This window comes from Coregonus clupeaformis, chromosome 29, assembly GCF_020615455.1.
Source record: "Coregonus clupeaformis isolate EN_2021a chromosome 29, ASM2061545v1, whole genome shotgun sequence".
Classification (NCBI taxonomy): Eukaryota; Metazoa; Chordata; class Actinopteri; order Salmoniformes; family Salmonidae; genus Coregonus; species Coregonus clupeaformis.
In genome coordinates, this window is record NC_059220.1 from 25,286,960 (window position 1) to 25,309,126 (window position 22,167).

Sequence of the window (22,167 nt, forward strand, 5' to 3'; positions counted from 1 at the left end):
GAATACTGCCATTGACGACCATTCATTTGAACATGTGAACTTTTATATGCCTTAATTATAAACTTGTATGGATAAAATATGGATAAAAATTAATAATTATGAGCCTAGTTTAGCCAAGGAGAAAGCACTGAGCTATGTAGGGAGAAAGGCAGGATCCATGATTGACTGTTATAATGAAGGGAGATAATAGACTACTTTCTGGAGGACAACGTCATGCTAACTCATGCTTTTACATGTGAATTCTTAAAGAGATGGGTGGGGCTGAGGCATAAGAGGTTGAGAACAATGCTAAATAGGGGCGTAAACAAAGAAGAGTGCTCTAGAAAGTGTGAAAATCATTCAAGGGCATTTCTCCTACTTACATTTACATTTACATTTTAGTCATTTAGCAGACGCTCTTATCCAGAGCGACTTACAGTTTTAGTGAGTGCATACATTTTTCATACTGGCCCCCCGTGGGAATAACAAGTTTATCAAATTTCAAAGAATTCCAGTGTATGATATACCATTTTGAAGCTCTGAGTCTGTACCTTTATAAATGAAAAAACGGTTGACCCTCATCTTTTCCCATTGACTGCAAATGTATTGACACAAGCATCAACCCTATGACACTTTTATTTTCCCATTGAATGCAACGTATTGACAAAAGCATCAATTGGTTGACACATCTTTTCACATTGACTGCAAATGTATTGACATAAGCTTCAACCCTGCTCATCTAGTTGCCTAGATGAGCATCTACCAATTGACACTTATTTCAATAAATTCCATTCAATGGGATAAGAAAAGTGTCAACCAATTGATGCTTATTTCAATATGTTGCAGTCAATGGGAAAAGATGAGCGTGAACCTATTGATGCTTTTCCCATTGACTGCAATGTATTGACATAAGCATCAACCATGTGTCACTTGTATTTTCGCATTGAATGCAATGTATTGACATAAGCATCAATTTGTTGATCTCATCTTTTCCAATTGACTTGAAATATATTTACATAAGCATCAATTGGTTGACACTCATCTTCTACCATTGACTGCAATGTATTGACATAAGTCAACTCTGTGTCACTCATTTTTCCTATTGACTGAAATGTATTGACCTAAGAATCAATAGGTTGACACTTTTCTTATCCCATTGAATGCAATTTATTGAAATAAGTGTCAATTGGTAGATGCTCATCTTTTCACATTGGCACCGCAAAGCCTGCTGGGAGCATGACCAATTGACATATATTTTGGAAAACGTGTCATCATGACGTTTTCCTATGATATGATTTTGCAAAACTTGACATGAGGGTTGGTTGCAATGGGCACGGATGGAAAGGGGCGGCGTTTATTGATTAACAGTATTCACAGTAAGTACACAAGTATATAATGTAAGCGAGACATCAAACACCCTTCATTAAGAAACAGTCTGCTTTGTGACTGATGTACTGCCACATTTTCACAACAATATTGGCGCCACCAGAAGCGTGTTTCTGTATAAGCAAAGCGCAAGAGTTGCATCAACACGCCAAGAGAAAACACTTTTTCAGCAGGATCATGATGGAAGGTCAAGGTAAAGACAGAAGGATGACTAAACTGTGGATATTGACGTTACTGTTATGCGTTTAACCTGCATCTCACTTTCTGGATAAAAAGGTTTCTCAACTACTGCGCGTTTTGGATTGCGGAGCTGGGTTTCGTCCAAAAGGGTTTTGAAGAAGGATTTATTTCTCTTTTCCTAATTTCATATTTCCTCATCATCCCATCACTGCTTGGAATAGCAGCTCTCTGATGAGAACAGGTTATTTTTCAAAGGATACGAACCGATCTGTGGAAAAGAATGGCAACTTGGTTTACCTTTATCATCGCAATTGTTATAACGATTTTTACGCAGGTAATTTTACAGTTAAACTATTTTTGGAATCGTTCATGCCTGGATGTGACACAGCAATAGTGTTGTAATGCACAATATAATATCATATAATACGCCTATAATAATGCATAAAGTAAATGCTTGCAAAGCAATATTGTTTTATATGCATTAATTGATTATGCTCCTTTAGGTTCTGGGATCTGGTGTATTCGAGCTTGATCTTCATCAGTTTCAGAATAATAGAGGTTTGCTGGCAAACGGCATAGCCTGCAGTCCAGCCTGTAGGACTTTTTTCCGAGTTTGCTTGAAGAACTACCAGACCATAGTGTCACCAGGTGACTGCTACTTCGGCAGTGTCGTTACACCTGTACTAGGCAACAACTCGTTCAGCGTTATGGAGGACGGCACGTTCACTAAACCTATTCGCCTGCCACTCACCCACTTTGCATGGCCGGTAAGACGTTATGCACTGCCTATAATTGAAGTGGTTGAGAATATACAGTATCTGCCTATTGATACATGGAACAACGGTGTTTGCAATGAGATAGATGGTGAAGAGCGTCCATAAGCATAAATCCAAGGACTGCACTAGACTATATGGATGTATGTAATATGAAATATTAGGATTTATGAAGTCATAACATGTTATTAGCCTAGGCTACACATATCATGCAATAATGTTTTTTAATGAAAAAAAGTAACAAAATGATGTGCAACTGTAACAATGAAATAGTTTAAATGGTAGACCCTTATTTTTTCCACATGTCCTTCTAGGGTTCGTTTTCTCTAATAATTGAAGCATGGTATTCTCCTTCAGCGGATCTACCTGAAGGTGAGTAGTACGCAGCATACATGACCACCGCTAGGTGGCACTGCTATATATGCATGACAAATACTCCCTATGCCAGGGGTCGGCAACACGCGACCTGCGTGCCAAAACCAGCCCCCTAATCATATTGTCTCAATGTAATCAAGTCATGAAATGATTGTTATTTTAAAATACAATCTATTTTTTGGTTTAGCTGTGGTCAATTTGCAGTGTACAAATTATTATAATTAATTTACGGCCCCCCAACCATTCACTCGGACAAAAATCACCCCACGGCTGAATCTATTTGCCTAAACCTGCCCTATGCACTAGAATGATATCATTAAGCAGTATAAATACATGCAAATTTATACAGACATTTTGCAGTTACATAAATGTGAACGTGTTGATGTCCATGTGTAAGGATGAGTTACGTGCAACAGAGCACTTCTTTTATGCTCTGTCTTCAACACAATCGCACTTCCTTTGGTTTATTTTAAGCGTGGGAAAGTGTGCAAGTCTTTAGTGAGGATATCTAAACCTTGCCAAAAGCCTCTGACGGCCTTTCCTGTATTTTACACCTTTTGCTGTTCCGCCCTTTGGAAGGGGAATAATGGATTGAAAATGTTTTGCTGACATAAAGGAAGAGGACATTTCAATCACAGCACACTTAAACCATTTGAAAGAATAGCGCACAGGCCTTGATACACTATATATACAAAAGTATGTGGACACCTCTTCAAATTAGTGGATTTGGCTATTTCAGCCACACCCGTTGCTGACAGGTGTATAAAATTGAGCACACAGCCATGCAATCACCATAGAGAAACATTGGAAGAAGAATGGCCTTACTGAAGAGCTCACTGACTTGCACCTTCATGGGATGCCACCTTTCCAACAAGTCAGTTCATAAAATGTCTGCCCTGCTAGAGTTGCCCCAGTCAACTGCAAGTGCTGTTATTGTGAAGTGGAAATGTCTAGAAGCAACAATGGCTCAGCCGCGAAGTGGTAGGCCACACAAGCACACAGAACGGGACCACCGAGTGCTGAAGCTCGTAAAAATCTGTCCTCGTTTGCAACACTCACTACTGAGTTCCAAACTGCCTCTGGAAGCAACATCAGCACAATAACTGTTTGTCGGGAGCTTCATGAAATGGGTTTCCATGGCCGAGCAGCCGCACACAAGCCTAAGATCACCATGTGCAATGCCAAGTGTCGGCTGGAGTGGTGTAAAGCTCGCCGCCATTGGACTCTGGAGCAGTGGAAACGTGTTCTCTGGAGTGATGAATCACACTTCACCATCTGGCAGTCCGACAGACGAATCTGGGTTTGGCACATGCCAGGAGAACGCTACCTGCCTCAATGCATAGTTCCAACTGTAAAGTTTGGTGGAGGAGGAATAATGGTCTGGGGCTGTTTTTCATAGTTCGGGCTAGGCCCCTTAGTTCCAGTGAAGGGAAATCTTAACACTATAGCATAAAATTACATTCTAGACGATTCTGCGCTTCCAACTTTGTGGCAACAGTTTGGGGAAGGCCCTTTCCTGTTTCAGCATGACAATGCCCCCATGCACAAAGCGAGGTCCATAAAGAAATGGTTTGTCGAGATCGGTGTGGAAGAACTTGACTGGCCTGCACAGAGCCCTGACCTCAACCCATTCCAACACCTTTGGGATGAATTGGAATGCCGTCTGCGAGCCAGGCCTAATCGCCCAACATCAGTGCCCGACCTCACGAATGCTCTTGTGGCTTAATGGAAGCAAGTTCCCGCAGCAATGTTCCAACATCTAGTGGAAAGCCTTCCCAGAAGAGTGGAGGCTGTTATAGCAGCAAAGAGGGGACCAACTCCATATCAAGGCCCATGATTTTGGAATGAGATGTTCGACTAGCAGGTGTCCACATACTTTTGGTCATGTAGTGTATACCATAAACTGAAAACTTGCATTAAATTTACTTTCTATATATCCTTTAGAGATAAATAATTCAAGACAACAATGTGCATTGTTTGTTTTGACCTTTTTAACAAGCATAGACTGCATGCATGCAATGATACCTATTTGATAAGGCAATGAAAAAAAGGACGTTAGGCCACACTATCTTGATGGATTTGTTTTGTTCTCTATTCCCGCAGATACAAACAACCCTGCCTTATTGATTAGTTCTTTTTGCATCCAAAGAAAGTTGGAAGTAGGGGATGAGTGGTCCCAGGATGTGCAGAGTGGGGGGCAGACAGAGTTAAGGTACTCATACCGGTTCATCTGCATTGAAAATTACTACGGGGACAGTTGTTCCAAAATATGTGCTCCAAGAGACGACCGTTTTGGCCACTACACCTGCAACCCTGAAGGGCAAATATCATGTCTACCGGGCTGGAAGGGAGAATACTGCGAAGAACGTAAGCAATCAGAGTGAAATGTTCTGGGTTTTTGAAGATTTTTCACATTATGTAGTAGGATGTTATTTATCAAATTAGGCCTATTTGCAAAATGGGGTCTATAGTGTCAAGATGCTGCTGCTCTAGAAAGGCTTGGATCATATTTGTATTTTGGAGTGACAAGGATGAGAGAAAAAACTGTAGCTCCCTCCCAACCCAACCCCTTCATCCCTAGATGTTTTACCACTTTGGCCACGTGGGTAGAATAATCCCGGGTATCGTTCTGGAAAAGCAGCACGCGCCGAGTTAATCGCGGCATTATTATCCGCCACGCGCCGCTAAATTGCGGGCTATTTTGTTGAGCGGGAGGGCAGCAGCTGCAAACAGGGTTCTAACAGCCTACGAACAACAATGGGGCAGCTGTCCTCTTTTGAGAGCAAGCATCTGCTCAGACTTAACCAGCCGTTAAACACTAGTCTTGTAACCATGCAAAATCAATGTCACATATAACACAACACAGAAGCAGCAAATTAAGGTTTCTTTATAAAAAGACAGGTAACAGGTTTGATGCTACAACAGTGGAAATGTGATTCCTAATCCAAACCAGAAGCTTATGATGTATTGTTGCATGAGTTGACAAAAAATGTAGTTAATGTTTTGTCTCAATTTTATATGCAGCAATTTGCCTTGAAGGGTGCAGCAAAAATAATGGAAATTGCTCAAGGCCAGGAGAGTGTGTGTAAGTATACAATAGTAATTATAGTGTGTGTGTGTGTGTGTGTGTGTGTGTGCCTGCATGTGTATATGCCTGCATGTGTGTATGCACACAGTGCTAAAAGTGTGGTGTTTTTTCTGTGACAGATGCAGAGAGGGTTGGCAGGGCAACTTCTGTGATGAGTGTAAGAGGCATCCGTCCTGCAAACACGGCACCTGTCATCAGCCCTGGCAGTGCACCTGCAATGAGGGCTGGGGAGGCCTCCTCTGTGACCAAGGTTAGTGTTTCAGGCTCCTCTGGGTCATGCTGTGAAACAATACAGAAGTACAGCAGTTCAAAAGCCCTTAGGAGGAAAACACAGGACATCCTATATGAGTAGAAATATGACATGTTCCTATGATATTGCAAGAACAAGAGTCATCAGGCGTTCTGATTATGAAAGGAGAAGAGAGGCGGGGAATAACTGTTTTTCATATAAACATTTGTCCACAGATCTGAACTATTGCACCCATCACAAGCCGTGTCGTAACGAGGCCACCTGTATGAACACGGGCCAGGGGAGCTACACCTGTACCTGCCAGCCAGGCTTCACAGGGGACAAGTGTGACAGCGAGGTCAGGGAGTGCGACAGCCAGCCCTGTCGGAATGGAGGCCTGTGCTTGGTAAGCCTATCCGTTTCCCACAACACACAGCACACACAGGCTTTCCTGTTTTTGTTTTTCCTGTATCCACATCTCTGGGCCAGTATAGAAAAATGCAACAGACAGACCTTTAGCCAGATCACTGACCCAGTTCACAGACTCTCTCCTGTAAATTAATGTTATTCAAACTGGGGCAAAGGGGGCATGATGAGATAATAATGTAGAGTCAAAAAGGCATCGAAATGAGAGGCACAGCAACAAACCTACAGTGGTCTTTGCTGGAATTGTTTCCTATGACAGTGGGCTGTGATAACCTCTGACTCTCTGTGACCCACAGGACCTTGAGAACGGTTATAGGTGTGCATGCCCACAGGGGTACGAGGGGTCGCACTGCGAGCACAGAATGCTGACTTGCGCTGATTCACCCTGCTTCCACGGGAAATGCAGAGAAAGAGACAACGGGCGGAGCTACTTGTGCGAGTGCCCAGGGGGCTTCACTGGACTCAACTGTGAGAAGAAAGTGGACAAATGCACCTCCCTGCCCTGTACAAATGGTATGTGATAGTTTCCACTCTCTCTACATCTCAACAACAAGGATTGTCTTCGAGTTATTTTCTACACTGTCAGTACAGCGCCTTTACTCAAACAGATCCATTTGGAATGTTCTCTCTAGAGACATCTGCATTAGAGCTAACTTAAAGTGAATGTGATGTGCACTTTTTGATAACGCTGGTCTGCTCTATTCAGGTGGACGTTGTGTTATCCACGGCACCACACGCTGGTGCAGCTGCCGCTCAGGATTCACCGGCCCACGCTGTGAGATTAACATCAACGAGTGTTCCATGAACCCCTGCGCCAACGGAGCCACCTGCATGGACCGCATCAACGACTACACCTGTATCTGCCCCCTGGGCTACAATGGCCGCAACTGTGACAAGCCTACTGACCGCTGTGCCCCCAAACCCTGCCGAAACGGTGGGACATGCACCGATGGGGCCAAAGGCCAGCCCGCTGCCTGCACCTGCCCAGCACACTTCAGTGGCCCCCAGTGCCAGTACTACAACGTGCCTTTACTCATCTCCCCCAGCCCCAGCCCCAGCCCCGTCAGAGAGCCCCTGGACAGGCTCCACTGGGCAGCCATCTGTCTGGGTGTGGGCCTGGTGGTGCTCCTGGTGCTGATCTGCATGGTGTCCATGGTCCTGCGCCACATCCAGCAGCAGAGGAAGAGGGAGCAGGCCTCAGAAACCATGAACAACCTATCAGATGTCCAGAAGGAGAACCTCATATCTGACCTGCAGCTGAAGAACACCAACCAGAAGGTGGACCTGGACCTGGAGGTGGATTGTCTCAGGGAGAAGTCACAAAACCATAAACACATCAACTACCACTTGGACTACAAAACCTCCAAGGACTACAAGGATGAACCATCACAAGAGGATAAAGATGACAACTGTAAAAAGACCATAGAGGAGAAAATGCCATTGACTAGAAAATACAGGTAAGTTCCCAATGGGGACAGACGACAATTCAACGTCTATTCCATGTTGGTACTGAAATGACGTGGAAACAACGTTGATTCAAACCAGTGTGTGCCCAGTGTGTAGAAATGCTGCTTGCAGATGACAACCTGGATAGATTTAGAACCTGGATAGATACTATTCTCCAGTGTTTGATAAATGACAGTGGTTTGGATTTGTGCTTGAGTGTTGACATGTTTTCCTTTTCATTTACAGCGAAAGGCCAGAGTGTAGGATATCAACGATATGTTCTCCAAGAGATTCAATGTACCAGTCTGTGTTTGTGATAGCAGAGGAGAAAAATGAATGCGTCATAGCAACTGAGGTAAGCTTTTATTTTCACATTTCCTCTGAACATGTTCCTGCAACTCTTGACACCATGTCATTAACAGTTATCAATCAGCAATGCCAAAGTTGATCAAGGTTTCCATTACATTGCTCCGATGATTAAATGTATTTCCTTTTTTTCTTCTCCTAGGTATAATACATGGATGGTATCAGACATTCTGAAGAATGGATATCTTCTGGACTGTTTACAGCTGTAGAATTAGACTGGGATTTATTTAACTGCAAATTGCTGCTCTTGAAAACTTGATAACTGGTCCGAGCCTGTGTGCTCTATGAATGCAATAGGACTCAAACTACAGACCTTTGTTAATATGTAAGGACTGAACAGACTGTAATTGAGAAATAATGTAGACTTTTGGACGTTTCACCCTCAGTGTGTACTGACAGATTCAGCCCCTTGACAGAACATCCCACCATATCCATGGGGAAAAACGCCTATGTTAATGCCAGCATGCCCATTAGCAGGAGGAGAGGGCTCTGTCTGGAGATACTCCACCTTATTGTGATAATCAGCAACCAACCAATCAACTTACTGCCAACAAGCCTGTGGAAGGAGCCAACTACTTCAATTTCTCTACCCTGGTGAAGTGATATGTAATAAGGCAGACTTTGTTTAATAAACTTTCAAGGAGAGGAAAAAACAAAATTCTGGAAACGGTTCATTTTATGAGAATATTTGAGACCCAGGCCTATGTCAATTTTGTAAATTAAATTTTAAACTTTTATAAACAATGTATGCATCCCGAATCACAGAGCCTTAAGTATGGGTTAAAGAGCTAAATTGGTGCCCAGCTTCTTCTTGGATCCAGTGCACAACAAAAAATGAAGGGAAAATACTTTGAAGAGAAAACAACTGATGCAATACATGATGCAGTGCCAGGGGGTTTCAAGAATAAGCAATATTTACTTCTTATTATGCAACATTGCCCAGAAATGAAGACAAAGGAAAACAAAAGTGACTATCATACCAAGGACGCCTTTAATTAGAGTTGACTTCACTGAACCAATAATGTTATTTTTAAGATGAGTATTTCACTAGTTATTTAAATATTTTTAAGCACTGGCCTTTCTATGTTTTATAAGATTATTTTGTATATAATGTATATTTATAAATGTAGAAGTCTGTGTACAACTGTTTTTTATTTTATGGCCAAAAAGTTGAATTTAAGTTTTAATGTTGTTGTGATTGTTTTTTAAACAATGAACAAATATCTGGTACACTGTCGTTTGTTGGCTTCATGTTGAGTAGATGTGGTCAACTATAGAGCTATAAATATGCCTAGATATTGGAATGATCAAGAACCTTCAGTTGAAGTCCATCACCTGTTGTGGAAATGGCTTCATTGTCTAGATAATGTATGACGTAGCAGTTCTAATAATCACATGTATACGGTGGTGAGAGGCATGTGTGTCAATGTGATGTTAAATCAATGTGCTCGCAATCATTCAGTGGACAGTTTTGTATGTGACAGCAATGTGAGAAATCTGGACAAAGTTATATATTAAAACATGTAATGTTAAAGTACAGTACACAGATTGGTCAGTATTTGAATGGAAGTGTTTCTTTCAAAAATAACACCAATCTCATCGCTATGCCCCTTGTTGTTAAGCATTCAAGTCGCTTTCAACTGACTTCAAATTTCAAGCTGTTTTCTTGGATGTCCGCCCCATAAGCTAAAATACTGAGATGAGGAGAGGGCACAATCTAGAAAAGAGGCTACTTAACAAACCAGGCAGATGCTTTAGGGTGTGACCCTACACCACTGTGAAAATCAGTTCATGCCTCCTCTCTAACTAAGCATGAATGCAGCAAATTGGGCCCCAGGAGTCCAGTGGCAAGTTACCAGCAGCCTTGAAGGGTTGCAAAAGCCAACACAACACCCTGGCCAGTCCTGATCTCCCAACAAAGACATGTAGGCTATCACATGCTTGCCGTGACACACACATGCCCAAATGGAATGACTTTAACATATCTAGACTGAAAAAACACCTGATTATCCATCTCTAGTATTATATTGATTAGTTTGATTAATTATTTTGTCCCAACAACCCTAACACCCACACATTTTTCTTTTCCACATATTCTGTCCCATTTTACAACCTCATCAGACATCTACCACAAAGCCATGTATTTTCATTGTGTTATAATAAAAGCATCCCGTTCGTGGCCATCATTTCCTGCTTCCCGTCAGATTAAAATGCACAGGACAATGGCAAACAACTTTTCTCACACATCTGTTATGAAAAGTCTTTATGTTGATAAAATGAACATTCTCCCATTCCTACAGTTAAAAACATCATGATCAATTGCTCTATGTATTTCACAAGTATCAGATGCTTGATTATAAAGGCATTTATTCATCAAAAAAATCTTAGAAGAACTATATAGAACAAACATACATTGTGAATGACTGCTTTACAACACTCAAACAATGAGAATGAAATCTAAATTAAACCTTTAAAAAGTTATAAAAGTAGAATGTGTAAAAAAAAATACATGCCAGTTTCCTTTCTTTTTGTAATGTTCTTAATTAACACTTGGCGGCAGTAAACCATACACGGAAGGAAATTGTAATTGAGACAGACTGAACTTTCAATTTTTACACACTTGAAACACAAAGTTACTTCCAACATTTCTTTAAATACTTAAAATGAGAATTGGCTAACTAGAGGCTTTGAGAATCACAATGAGGTCATAACAAACAATTTAGTAAAATAATAATGGCTTCTGCAAAGCAAAATGTTATGATTTTGTGATGATATCAAATATAGTACATGGAATACCATTATCAGACTGTGTTGTCCATGGCATGGTAGGACCAAAACATAATTGTCCTAGTCAGAGGCCAATGAGGGCTGAAGGTAAATCGCCTGCTTAAGAGTCATTCATTGACCATGTATGATACAAGCTTATAGGGTGCTAGAGAGGCAACGACGAAGAGAACAGACATTTAATGGGCTTTACAAAGCTTGGATCTTTATGGGAACGTTATAAAGTCCGGAGGTTGTGGGTGGAGCTAGAAGTTGGCTGTATTACAATGTAAACGTACTTTTAATCCGTCTGTCTGCATATTTCAAGACATGGCATATGGGGGTGTAGTGAGATACCCAATGGGCTGGACGATTCTCTTCTCATCACTCATCTTGAAAAAACGTGTACTAAAAACTTGGAAATCAATCAATCCGCCATCATTAACACAATGGAAAAATCTATTGATTTATTACTGAAATATTGAAATAGCATGGGCGACCGAGAAAAACAAATTGATACAATTTAAGGCCAAGTGGCAAACAATAATGCCGGCACTAGGGATGAGGGTGTGAGCATGCAGGTCTGGGCAGATGAGACATAGTCATTGTTTGTGTGCGTTTGTAAGTTGTTGTTCGTATGTATAAGTTTGAATATGGAGTAAAAACATAATAATAATACATTAATTAATTAAAATTAATTAAAAAATACAATGCTTGGATCTTATTTTCCAAACTAATGCTTCTATTTATAGCTAATTTTGTTATCTGCTGCTGCAGTATCAGACTATTTGACTCTAAAGGATATAAAGGGAGATCCATTTTCACATAGGATTAAAAATAGACAGGATTGCTGCTTTCCTTACTTTCCTGACTGTGCAGAGCAACAAGGCAAAAAATGATATACCAACAGTACTTCAAAGTGAGTAAACACTGATTTTTCACACACACTACTATCGCCAACAACGTCCATGGTGGAATTGCAAGATCTCAAGCAAAGCATTTTTACAGGATATACTAAATTCAACTTAATTCAACAAGTTTGGACATTGGACAGCCAGTGTCACTGTCAATCTATGTCTAACCAGGGAGCATAATGCTCAAACATAAGCTTTCAAAATCCTGTGAATGGGGCAAAAATAACTTACAGTTTCTGATAATGTGTTACATAAACTATCTTCTGACATACAACGAATGGATGGAAGAATGAATGAATGAATGAATTAATCGATATTTGTGTTTCTTTTATGTGACTCAAGATTATTAGACACCATTTTCAGTCAATCAAATGACTACAAGATTGCATTTACAGTACATTGTACATTACTTCAAGTGGCACCTCAAGTGAAGACTAAATTACACACTTAATAAATCCCCTTTCTTATCAAAACAGTTGTGATGTTCAAAATCAAAGTAGGCCTATGTTCAGACAGTACATATCTCTCATATTGTCGCTTGTTATGGTTGTCAGTCTGTTCAATCTTGAGATACAATGTTGCAACATTGTAACATTAATTCGAAAGTTGGATTCCTGAGAATGTTTTGCTCCCGAAAAGGATACGAATTGGTCGGCTTGTACTTATCGTACGACCTATTCTCTGATATCATTGGTCAGAAACGTCTTGGTCTGACGTCTTAACACAACAAATACACGTGTCAGTACACCAAGATAATGTTGCTAGTACTGTACATTGTCTGACACACGAAAACGTATAGTAGGCCTACTTATAGAAGTTGCACAGTGAGAGATACTAGACCTATGCATCAGTTCTTTCACATTTTATCGACACCTTGGGATAGGCTATAATAGGCTTATTACGCATCAGCAAGACTAGTCGAAATGCCTAGGAAAAAACGTTGATGGCGATGATAGGCTTTTACAGCGAATAGGTCTGAAAAGTCTCATGCTTCGGAATGCATCTACAAAAAAGAGTGAGCTGCATCGGTAACATCTTAGAACAGTTATTTATTGACAGAAGAACATAGGCAACACTTTACGTCTACTCTTACATCTTACCTCAACCCTAACTAACCATAATGAAGCTTCTGGCCATTACTACATCAGAAAAACCCAGCCTGTGGATATTCGGGTATGGCTCCTTAGTCTGGAAACCAGACTTCAAATACAAGAGGAGTGAAGTCGGTTATATTGAAGGATATAGTCGACGCTTCTGGCATGGGGACAATTTTCATCGAGGAGACAAAGACATGGTAAGTCTTTACCTTAAGAAATGAAATTCATGTATTTACTGCTGCTGTAGACAGACACAATATTATCTCAGATCAAACTGCAGAGCTTCAGAAAGTGGGAAGTCTAAGGAAGTCAAATAAAAAAAGTTTGATTTGTGATGCAAACATTTTGGATATGGAAATGTCGATGTAGCCTACTGTAGCCCATCTGGAAATGAAATGGTTAAAAATGCTGAGTGTGCATTTATCCTCATGCACTCTCTCTCTGTCCACAGCCAGGTAGAGTGGTAACTTTGGTGGAAGATCATGATGTAAGTGGCCTTGTTTCAAAACAACCCAGAACACACCTACAGCTCACATTTGATTTGATCCTGTCTACCATGAATAAGTTCTGTACTGTATGTTGTAAAATACATTGACATTGGTAAAGTCCATCTTGTTGATAAACTGAACTTTGTTGACTATTGACTTGCTCCTTGAAGTTGAACTCCTGTCCCAGTCTAACATCCACCTCTTCTTCTCACTGCAGGCTTCCACCTGGGGGGTAGCCTACGAGGTCACTGACTCCCAGATGGAGGAGTCTCTGCAGTACCTGAATGTGAGAGAGGCTGTGCTGGGGGGCTACATCACCAAGATGGTGGAGTTCACTCCCAGAGAGAAGTGCCAAGGGTCTCTGCTCGCCCTGGTCTACATCGCCACCTCTGACAACCCCATATACCTCGGGCCTGCCACTCCCACAGAGATAGCTGCTCAGATTGCCATCTGCAGAGGCAACACGGGCCACAACATAGAGTACCTCCTCCGCCTGGCTGAGTTCATGAGGCTGTACTGTCCCGAGGTAGAGGACGACCATCTCTTCTCCATAGAGGCAGCTGCCCTGGCTCTGATTATCTGAACTACCAGGGCCAAGGATACTCACATCAGACCAACGATACGACACTCAATGCTATGACACTCGCTAATGTGAACAATGTGAAGACAGTGTGAGTCACTCCACCTCATAAAAAGGGTCAACATGTCACGATCACTGTTTTTGTTGTCCATTGTCAGTGAACGCCCATGACATTGACATTTTTTAAGCTAAAAGGGCAATGAGATTAGAATTAAGGTGCAGTATGTTTCTCTACAAGGTGTGTAAACATTCTAACAGTCTAATAAATACATTTCATATATGGTATCGGAAAGATAAATAATATTTTGGTTGTGTTTATGAAGGTCTTGGGTAACATTAGAATATGAAAAAGTCATTATTTAAAAGAACAAAATAGCATTTTCATTAGTTTGTGTTACTGTAGGCTATATATTGCCTCATGCTCAAGTGTGGAGCTCATGGAACAGTGGTTATTTTGAAATAGAGCTCATCTCTTACATTTTAAGAGTTATTTGGCAATGGAAGCCTCAGAATGTGCTCTTACCTGCATGTGACGCTGTAGGACGATTTGAAAAAGTAACTTTGTGGCTCTCCAAGAAAAAAAAAAGACGTCCTCTTAAAACTGCATATAACACAAATTCTGTTTGTGATATCAAAATTCAAACAAACACCTCTGTGTATTAAATGTACTTATTTAGGAAAAGTCAAGAACAGAAGGGGGACATTTTAAATTCATATTGAGTCAAAATGACTCACTAGGCTTTTTGGTGTTAACATGGCTGTTGACCTTGTGCAATAATGGTGACAGATTTCACCTTTCCGGGAATTTGTTTGATAAGGACTACGTTTGTACACAACTCTGCTTTCTAGTATAGCCATGAACAGCATTTAAAGGTGTAATATGCAGAAATCTCTCTGCCATTTCCTGGTTTCTAAAATTCTAATAGTTCGCCTAATTTCAGTTTAGGTGACAAAGCAAGCAATGTACAGTATAGTGTAGAGAATCATTTTACTATCGAAGCCACTGTGAAATATCTTTTCAATAACCAGAAATATTGTACTTTCAGCTGTTTGAAGCTGGTGTACAAAACCGAAAGTAAAAGACGCAAAAACTAAACTTAAGATCGGGAAGCATAGAAATAGCGCACATAGAACATATCTACCACTTCTTAGGCTTGCTTTCAATGAGAATGACATATCTAAAACTCACATTTCTATGTAAATTTGGTCGGGTCGCCCATACGCTACATATTGCAGCTTTAATGTATACTTCTAAGGCACTGCATCACAGTGCTAGCTGTGCCACTAGAGATCCTGGTTCGAATCCAGGCTCTGTCGTAGCTGGCCGCGACCGGGAGACTCATGGTGCGGCGCACAAGTCGTCCAGGGTAGGGGAGGTAATGGCCGGCAGGAATGTAGCTCAGTTGGTAGAGCATGGCGTTTGCAACGCCAGGGTTGTGGGTTCAATTCCCATGGGGGCAAAAAATGAAAAAAATAATGTATGCACTCACTAACTGTAAGTTGCTCTGGATAAGAGTGTCTGTTAAATGACTAAAATGTAAATGTACTTTGATTACAAAGCAGAAGTTAATCATAAAGTAGCCTTGCGTTGCCATACTGTTACTCCTAGGGCTTCTTACTATGAAGACACAGAGGCTGGCTGATGGAAGAAAATATTAATAAAAAACAGGATATTTAACCTTTACCTGTTTCTGGTCTGACTTTAAAAACTGGTTTTGATATAGATGGGTCATGCATGTCTCAGGATTGAGTCATGCAAATACTTATCCTGTGTGGAAATAAGATTATTATTATTATTATTATTATTATTTTGTATTACATATATATTTTTTTAGGGGGTAGATCAGCTTTAATATTGCAGATATATTGTAACTTCCATCAATGTAATTGTCAGCATCACTTCCAATCCCCCATATGTTTTAATTTTCTTATTTTCTCGCATATATATATATATACAGTGGGGAAAAAAAGTATTTAGTCAGCCACCAATTGTGCAAGTTCTCCCACTTAAAAAGATGAGAGAGGCCTGTAATTTTCATCATAGGTACACGTCAACTATGACAGACAAATTGAGATTTTTTTTCCAGAAAATCACATTGTAGGATTTTTTTGATTTTATTTGCAAATTATGGTGGAAAATAAGTATTTGGTCACCTACAAACAAGAAAGATTTCTGGCTCTCACAGACCTGTAACTTCTTTAAGAGGCTCCTCTGTCCTCCACTCGTTACCTGTATTAATGGCACCTGTTTGAACTTGTTATCAGTATAAAAGACACCTGTCCACAACCTCAAACAGTCACACTCCAAACTCCACTATGGCCAAGACCAAAGAGCTGTCAAAGGACACCAGCAACAAAATTGTAGACCTGCACCAGACTGGGAAGACTGAATCTGCAATAGGTAAGCAGCTTGGTTTGAAGAAATCAACTGTGGGAGCAATTATTAGGAAATGGAAGACATACAAGACCACTGATAATCTCCCTCGATCTGGGGCTCCACGCAAGATCTCACCCCGTGGGGTCAAAATGATCACAAGAACGGTGAGCAAAAATCCCAGAACCACATGGGGGGACCTAGTGAATGACCTGCAGAGAGCTGGGACCAAAGTAACAAAGCCTACCATCAGTAACACACTACGCCGCCAGGGACTCAAATCCTGCAGTGCCAGACGTGTCCCCCTGCTTAAGCCAGTACATGTCCAGGCCCGTCTGAAGTTTGCTAGAGTGCATTTGGATGATCCAGAAGAGAATGTCATATGGTCAGATGAAACCAAAATATAACTTTTTGGTAAAAACTCAACTCGTCGTGTTTGGAGGACAAAGAATGCTGAGTTGCATCCAAAGAACACCATACCTACTGTGAAGCATGGGGGGTGGAAACATCATGCTTTGGGGCTGTTTTTTCTGCAAAGGGACCAGGACGACTGATCCGTGTAAAGGAAAGAATGAATGGGGCCATGTATCGTGATATTTTGAGTGAAAACCTCCTTCCATCAGCAAGGGCATTGAAGATGAAACGTGGCTGGGTCTTTCAGCATGACAATGATCCCAAACACACCGCCCGGGCAACGAAGGAGTGGCTTCGTAAGAAGCATTTCAAGGTCCTGGAGTGGCCTAGCCAGTCTCCAGATCTCAACCCCATAGAAAATCTTTGGAGGGAGTTGAAAGTCTGTGTTGCCCAGCGACAGCCCCAAAACATCACTGCTCTAGAGGAGATCTGCATGGAGGAATGGGCCAAAATACCAGCAACAGTGTGTGAAAATCTTGTGAAGACTTACAGAAAACGTATATAACAAAGTATTGAGAAACTTTTGTTATTGACCAAATACTTATTTTCCACCATAATTTGCAAATAAATTCATTAAAAATCCTACAATGTGATTTTCTGATTTTTTTTCTTCTCATTTTGTCTGTCATAGTTGACGTGTACCTATGATGAAAATTACAGGTCTCTCTCATCTTTTTAAGTGGGAGAACATGCACAATTGGTGGCTGACTAAATACTTTATTTCCCCTGCTGATTTGGTACGTTTGCCCACTGACAAAGAAATGGTCAGTCTATAATTTTAATGGTAGGTTTATTTGAACAGTGAGAGACAGAATAACAACAAAAAAATCCAGAAAAACTCATGTCAAAAATGTTATAAATTGATTTGCATTTTAATAAGGGAAATAAGTATTTGACCCCTCTGCAAAACATGACTTAGTACTTGGTGGCAAAACCCTTGTTGGCAATCACAGAGGTCAGAGATTTCTTGTAGTTGGCCACCAGGTTTGCACACATCTCAGGAGGGATTTTGTCCCACTCTTTGCAGATCTTCTCAAAGTCATTAAGGTTTCGAGGCTGACGTTTGGCAACTCAAACCTTCAACTCCCTCCACATATTTTCTATGGGATTAAGGTCTGGAGACTGGCTAGGCCAGTGCTTCTTCTTGAGCCACTCCTTTGTTGCCTTGGCCATTTGTTTTGGGTAATTGTCATGCTGGAATACCCATCCACGACCCATTTTCAATGCCCTGGCTGAGGGAAGGAGGTTCTCACCCAAGATTTGACGGTACGTGGCCCTGTCCATCGTCCCTTTGAAGCAGTGAAGTTGTAATAATAATAATAATAATAATAATATGCCATTTAGCAGACGCTTTTATCCAAAGCGACTTACAGTCATGCGTGCATACATTTTTTGTGTATGGGTGGTCCCGGGGATCGAACCCACTACCTTGGCGTTACAAGCGCCGTGCTCTACCAGTTGAGCTACAGAGGACCAAGTTGTCCTGTCCCCTTAGCAGAAAAACACCCCCAAAGCATAATGTTTCCACCTCCATGTTTGACGGTGGGGATGGTGTTCTTGGGGTCATAGGCAGCATTCCTCCTCCTCCAAACACGGCGAGTTGAGTTGATGCCAAAGAGCTCGATTTTGGTCTCATCTGACCACAACACTTTCACCCAGTTCTCCTCTGAATCATTCAGATGTTCATTGGCAAACTTCAGACGGCCCTGTGTATGTGCTTTCTTGAGCATGGGGACCTTGCGGGCGCTGCAGGATTTCAGTCCTTCACGGCGTAGTGTGTTACCAAATGTTTTCTTGGTGACTATTGTCCCAGCTGCCTTGAGATCATTGACAAGATCCTCCCGTGTAGTTCTGGGCTGATTCCTCACCGTTCTCATGATCATTGCAACTCCATGAGGCGAGATCTTGCATGGAGCCCCAGGCCGAGGGAGATTGACAGTTCTTTTGTGTTTCTTCCATTTGCGAATAATCGCACCAACTGTTGTCACCTTCTCACCAAGCTGCTTGGCGATGGTCTTGTAGCCCATTCCAGCCTTGTGTAGGTCTACAATCTTGTCCCTGACATCCTTGGAGAGCTCTTTGATCTTGGCCATGGTGGAGAGTTTGGAATCTGATTGATTGATTGCTTCTGTGGACAGGTGTCTTTTATACAGGTAACAAACTGAGATTAGGAGCACTCCCTTTAAGAGTGTGCTCCTAATCTCAGCTCGTTACCTGTATAAAAGATGCCTGGGAGCCAGAAATCTTTCTGATTGAGAGGGGGTCAAATACTTATTTCCCTCATTAAAATACAAATCAATTTATAACATTTTTGACATGCGTTTTTCTGGATTTTTTTGTTGTTATTCTGTCTCTCACTGTTCAAATAAACCTACCATTAAAATTATAGACTGATAATTTCTTTGTCAGTGGGCAAACATACAAAATCAGCAGGGGATCAAATACTTTTTTCCCTCACTGTATATATACATATATGCATATACAGTGGGGAGAACAAGTATTTGATACACTGCCGATTTTGCAGGTTTTCCTACTTACAAAGCATGTAGAGGTCTGTAATTTTTTATCATAGGTACACTTCAACTGTGCGAAACAAAAATCCATAAAATCACATTGTATGATTTTTAAGTAATTAATTTGCATTTTATTGCATGACAAAAGTATTTGATCACCTACCAACCAGTAAGAATTCTGTCTCTCACAGTCCTGTTAGTTTTTCTTTAAGAAGCCCTCCTGTTCTCCACTCATTACCTGTATTAACTGCACCTGTTTGAACTCGTTACCTGTATAAAAGACACCTGTCCACACACTCAATCAAACAGACTCCAACCTCTCCACAATGGCCAAGACCAGAGAGCTGTGTAAGGACATCAGGGATACAATTGTAGACCTGCACAAGGCTGGGATGGGCTACAGGACAATAGGCAAGCAGCTTGGTGAGAAGGCAACAACTGTTTGCGCAATTATTAGAAAATGGAGGAAGTTCAAGATGACGGTCAATCACCCTCGGTCTGGGGCTCCATGCAAGATCTCACCTCGTGGGGCATCAATGATCATGAGGAAGGTGAGGGATCAGCCCAGAACTACACGGCAGGACCTGGTCAATGACCTGAAGAGAGCTGGGACCACAGTCTCAAAGAAAACCAATTAGTAACACACTACACCGTCATGGATTAAAATCCTGCAGCGCACGCAAGGTCCCCCTGCTCAAGCCAGCGCATGTCCAGGCCCGTCTGAAGTTTGCCAATGACCATCTGGATGATCCAGAGGAGGAATGGGAGAAGGTCATGTGGTCTGATGAGACAAAAATACAGCTTTTTGGTCTAAACTCCACTCGCCGTGTTTGGAGGAAGAAGAAGGATGAGTACAACCCCAAGAACACCATCCCAACCGTGAAGCATGGAGGTGGAAACATCATTCTTTGGGGATGCTTTTCTGCAAAGGGGACAGGACGACTGCACCGTATTGAGGGGAGGATGGATGGGGCCATGTATCGCGAGATCTTGGCCAACAACCTCCTTCCCTCAGTAAGAGCATTGAAGATGGGTCATGGCTGGGTCTTCCAGCATGACAACGACCTGAAACACACAGCCAGGGCAACTAAGGAGTGGCTCCGTAAGAAGCATCTCAAGGTCCTGGAGTGGCCTAGCCAGTCTCCAGACCTGAACCCAATAGAACATCTTTGGAGGGAGCTGAAAGTCCGTATTGCCCAGCGACAGCCCTGAAACCTGAAGGATCTGGAGAAGGTCTGTATGGAGGAGTGGGCCAAAATCCCTGCTGCAGTGTGTGCCAACCTGGTCAAGACCTACAGGAAACGAATGATCTCTGTAATTGCAAACAAAGGTTTCTGTACCAAATATTAAGTTATGCTTTTCTGATGTATCAAATACTTATGTCATGCAATACATATACAGTGGGGAGAACAAGTATTTGATACACTGCCGATTTTGCAGGTTTTCCTACTTACAAAGCATGTAGAGGTCTGTAATTTTTATCATAGGTACACTTCAACTGTGAGAGACGGAATCTAAAACAAAAATCAAGAAAATCACATTGTATGATTTTTAAGTAATTCATTTGCATTTTATTGCATGACATAAGTATTTGATATACATTTTTTACTCCTGAACTTCCTCCAATCATTTTCATGATGTCCATCTGGTATGCTTCTATATGCCACATCTTTCTAACTGTGCTCTTTCACAAAAGCTCACAATATATAACCTATATACTTATTATGGATAAAGCATGTCTTACACTAGTTATCTTGTTTTTATTAGTTGTTGTTATTAGTCCCATCCTTCAGCTCCATTCAACTCCTCCCATCTATCTCTTAACACCATCCATATTGGATTTCTATTTGCCATATATTTTTCAACTGTACTGTGATGTTTTACAAAAGTTCTGAACCTTTCTATTCTCATTGTTTCTACAGTTTGTGAATTGAAAATAAACATTTTTCTAAAAGTATTATAATATTATTGATCGATTGACTATGACTTTTCAGATCACCCAGTAGTGCTATCTGCAGGATCAGCTCCATGCAAATATTGCAATCCTTCAGCCATTCCTGGACCTATGTCCAGAAACAAGCTACAAATGGACAGTACCAAAACAAATGATCTAATGATTCTGTCTCTTCACAGCCAAATCTGCAGAGCTGGGAAGATTGTATCCCCCATACAAATAACATTCTATTGGTAGCAATAATTTTATATAATAATTTAAATTGAAAAATACTAAGTTTTGAATCCGGCGTCGTTTTGCGTATCAGCTCATAAACACTATGCCATGGAATAGGTACGTCAAAAATCTCTTCCCAACTATTTTGCAATCTATATAGGATGGCTGTCAATCTTTTGGTCCTTAAATGAAACTGATAAACTTTTTTATTTATCACAATTTTCTTTAACCAATTATGTTCTTTAATGCAAGGCTGACAGACAAGTTCCTTACTTTTTCCTCCTTCCACTTTCCTCTTCCATTTTTGTGGTAATGCTGCACTTATTTGGTTGTAATTTTGGGTAGAGCAGACATTTCCATATGTTTTTGTTAGCTGCATGTGCAACATAACTCCACCATTCCTACCGATAATATCATTTACGAAGATTATACCTTTTTCTTTTTTTAAATTCTCAAAAAATAACGTTTTTTTAATCAATTAGTATATTTGAGTTTAACCACAATATTTGTTGCAATATTTGTTCTGTAATTTCTGGAGGATTAAATTGAAATTGCAACCAACTTTCTACGGCTTGTTTTAGAAATAGTGATATTTGGGAGATTATT

At 41.0% G+C, this 22,167-nt stretch overlaps 2 protein-coding genes across 2 annotated transcripts; both read left to right on the forward strand.

The window, feature by feature from the left end:
* Positions 1–1,349: 1,349 nt before the first annotated feature.
* Positions 1,350–10,434, forward strand: LOC121544924 (delta-like protein 4). Its single transcript, XM_041855175.2, has 11 exons — positions 1,350–1,879; positions 2,049–2,312; positions 2,633–2,690; positions 4,797–5,060; positions 5,718–5,778; positions 5,901–6,031; positions 6,247–6,416; positions 6,733–6,949; positions 7,143–7,893; positions 8,129–8,237; positions 8,391–10,434. The coding sequence occupies exons 1-11, from the start codon at positions 1,826–1,828 to the stop codon at positions 8,394–8,396; spliced, it is 2,085 nt and encodes a 694-aa protein (XP_041711109.1). The 5' UTR covers positions 1,350–1,825; the 3' UTR covers positions 8,397–10,434.
* Positions 10,435–12,798: 2,364 nt separating this feature from the next.
* LOC121544373 (glutathione-specific gamma-glutamylcyclotransferase 1-like) lies at positions 12,799–14,338 on the forward strand. The gene is made up of 3 exons (XM_041854306.2): positions 12,799–13,219; positions 13,474–13,509; positions 13,728–14,338. The coding sequence occupies exons 1-3, from the start codon at positions 13,046–13,048 to the stop codon at positions 14,091–14,093; spliced, it is 576 nt and encodes a 191-aa protein (XP_041710240.1). The 5' UTR covers positions 12,799–13,045; the 3' UTR covers positions 14,094–14,338.
* The last annotated feature ends 7,829 nt before the right edge of the window (positions 14,339–22,167 follow it).

Bases quoted from the DNA above. Each gene is read 5' to 3' on its own strand.
- LOC121544924 (XM_041855175.2), top strand. From the start codon at position 1,826: ATGGCAACTTGGTTTACCTTTATCATCGCAATTGTTATAACGATTTTT. The intron at 5,779-5,900 runs GTAAGTATACAA...TTTCTGTGACAG, and splicing joins TCAAGGCCAGGAGAGTGTGT to ATGCAGAGAGGGTTGGCAGG. The intron at 6,417-6,732 runs GTAAGCCTATCC...TGTGACCCACAG, and splicing joins GGAATGGAGGCCTGTGCTTG to GACCTTGAGAACGGTTATAG.
- LOC121544373 (XM_041854306.2), top strand. From the start codon at position 13,046: ATGAAGCTTCTGGCCATTACTACATCAGAAAAACCCAGCCTGTGGATA. The intron at 13,220-13,473 runs GTAAGTCTTTAC...CTCTGTCCACAG, and splicing joins ATCGAGGAGACAAAGACATG to CCAGGTAGAGTGGTAACTTT. The intron at 13,510-13,727 runs GTAAGTGGCCTT...TTCTCACTGCAG, and splicing joins CTTTGGTGGAAGATCATGAT to GCTTCCACCTGGGGGGTAGC.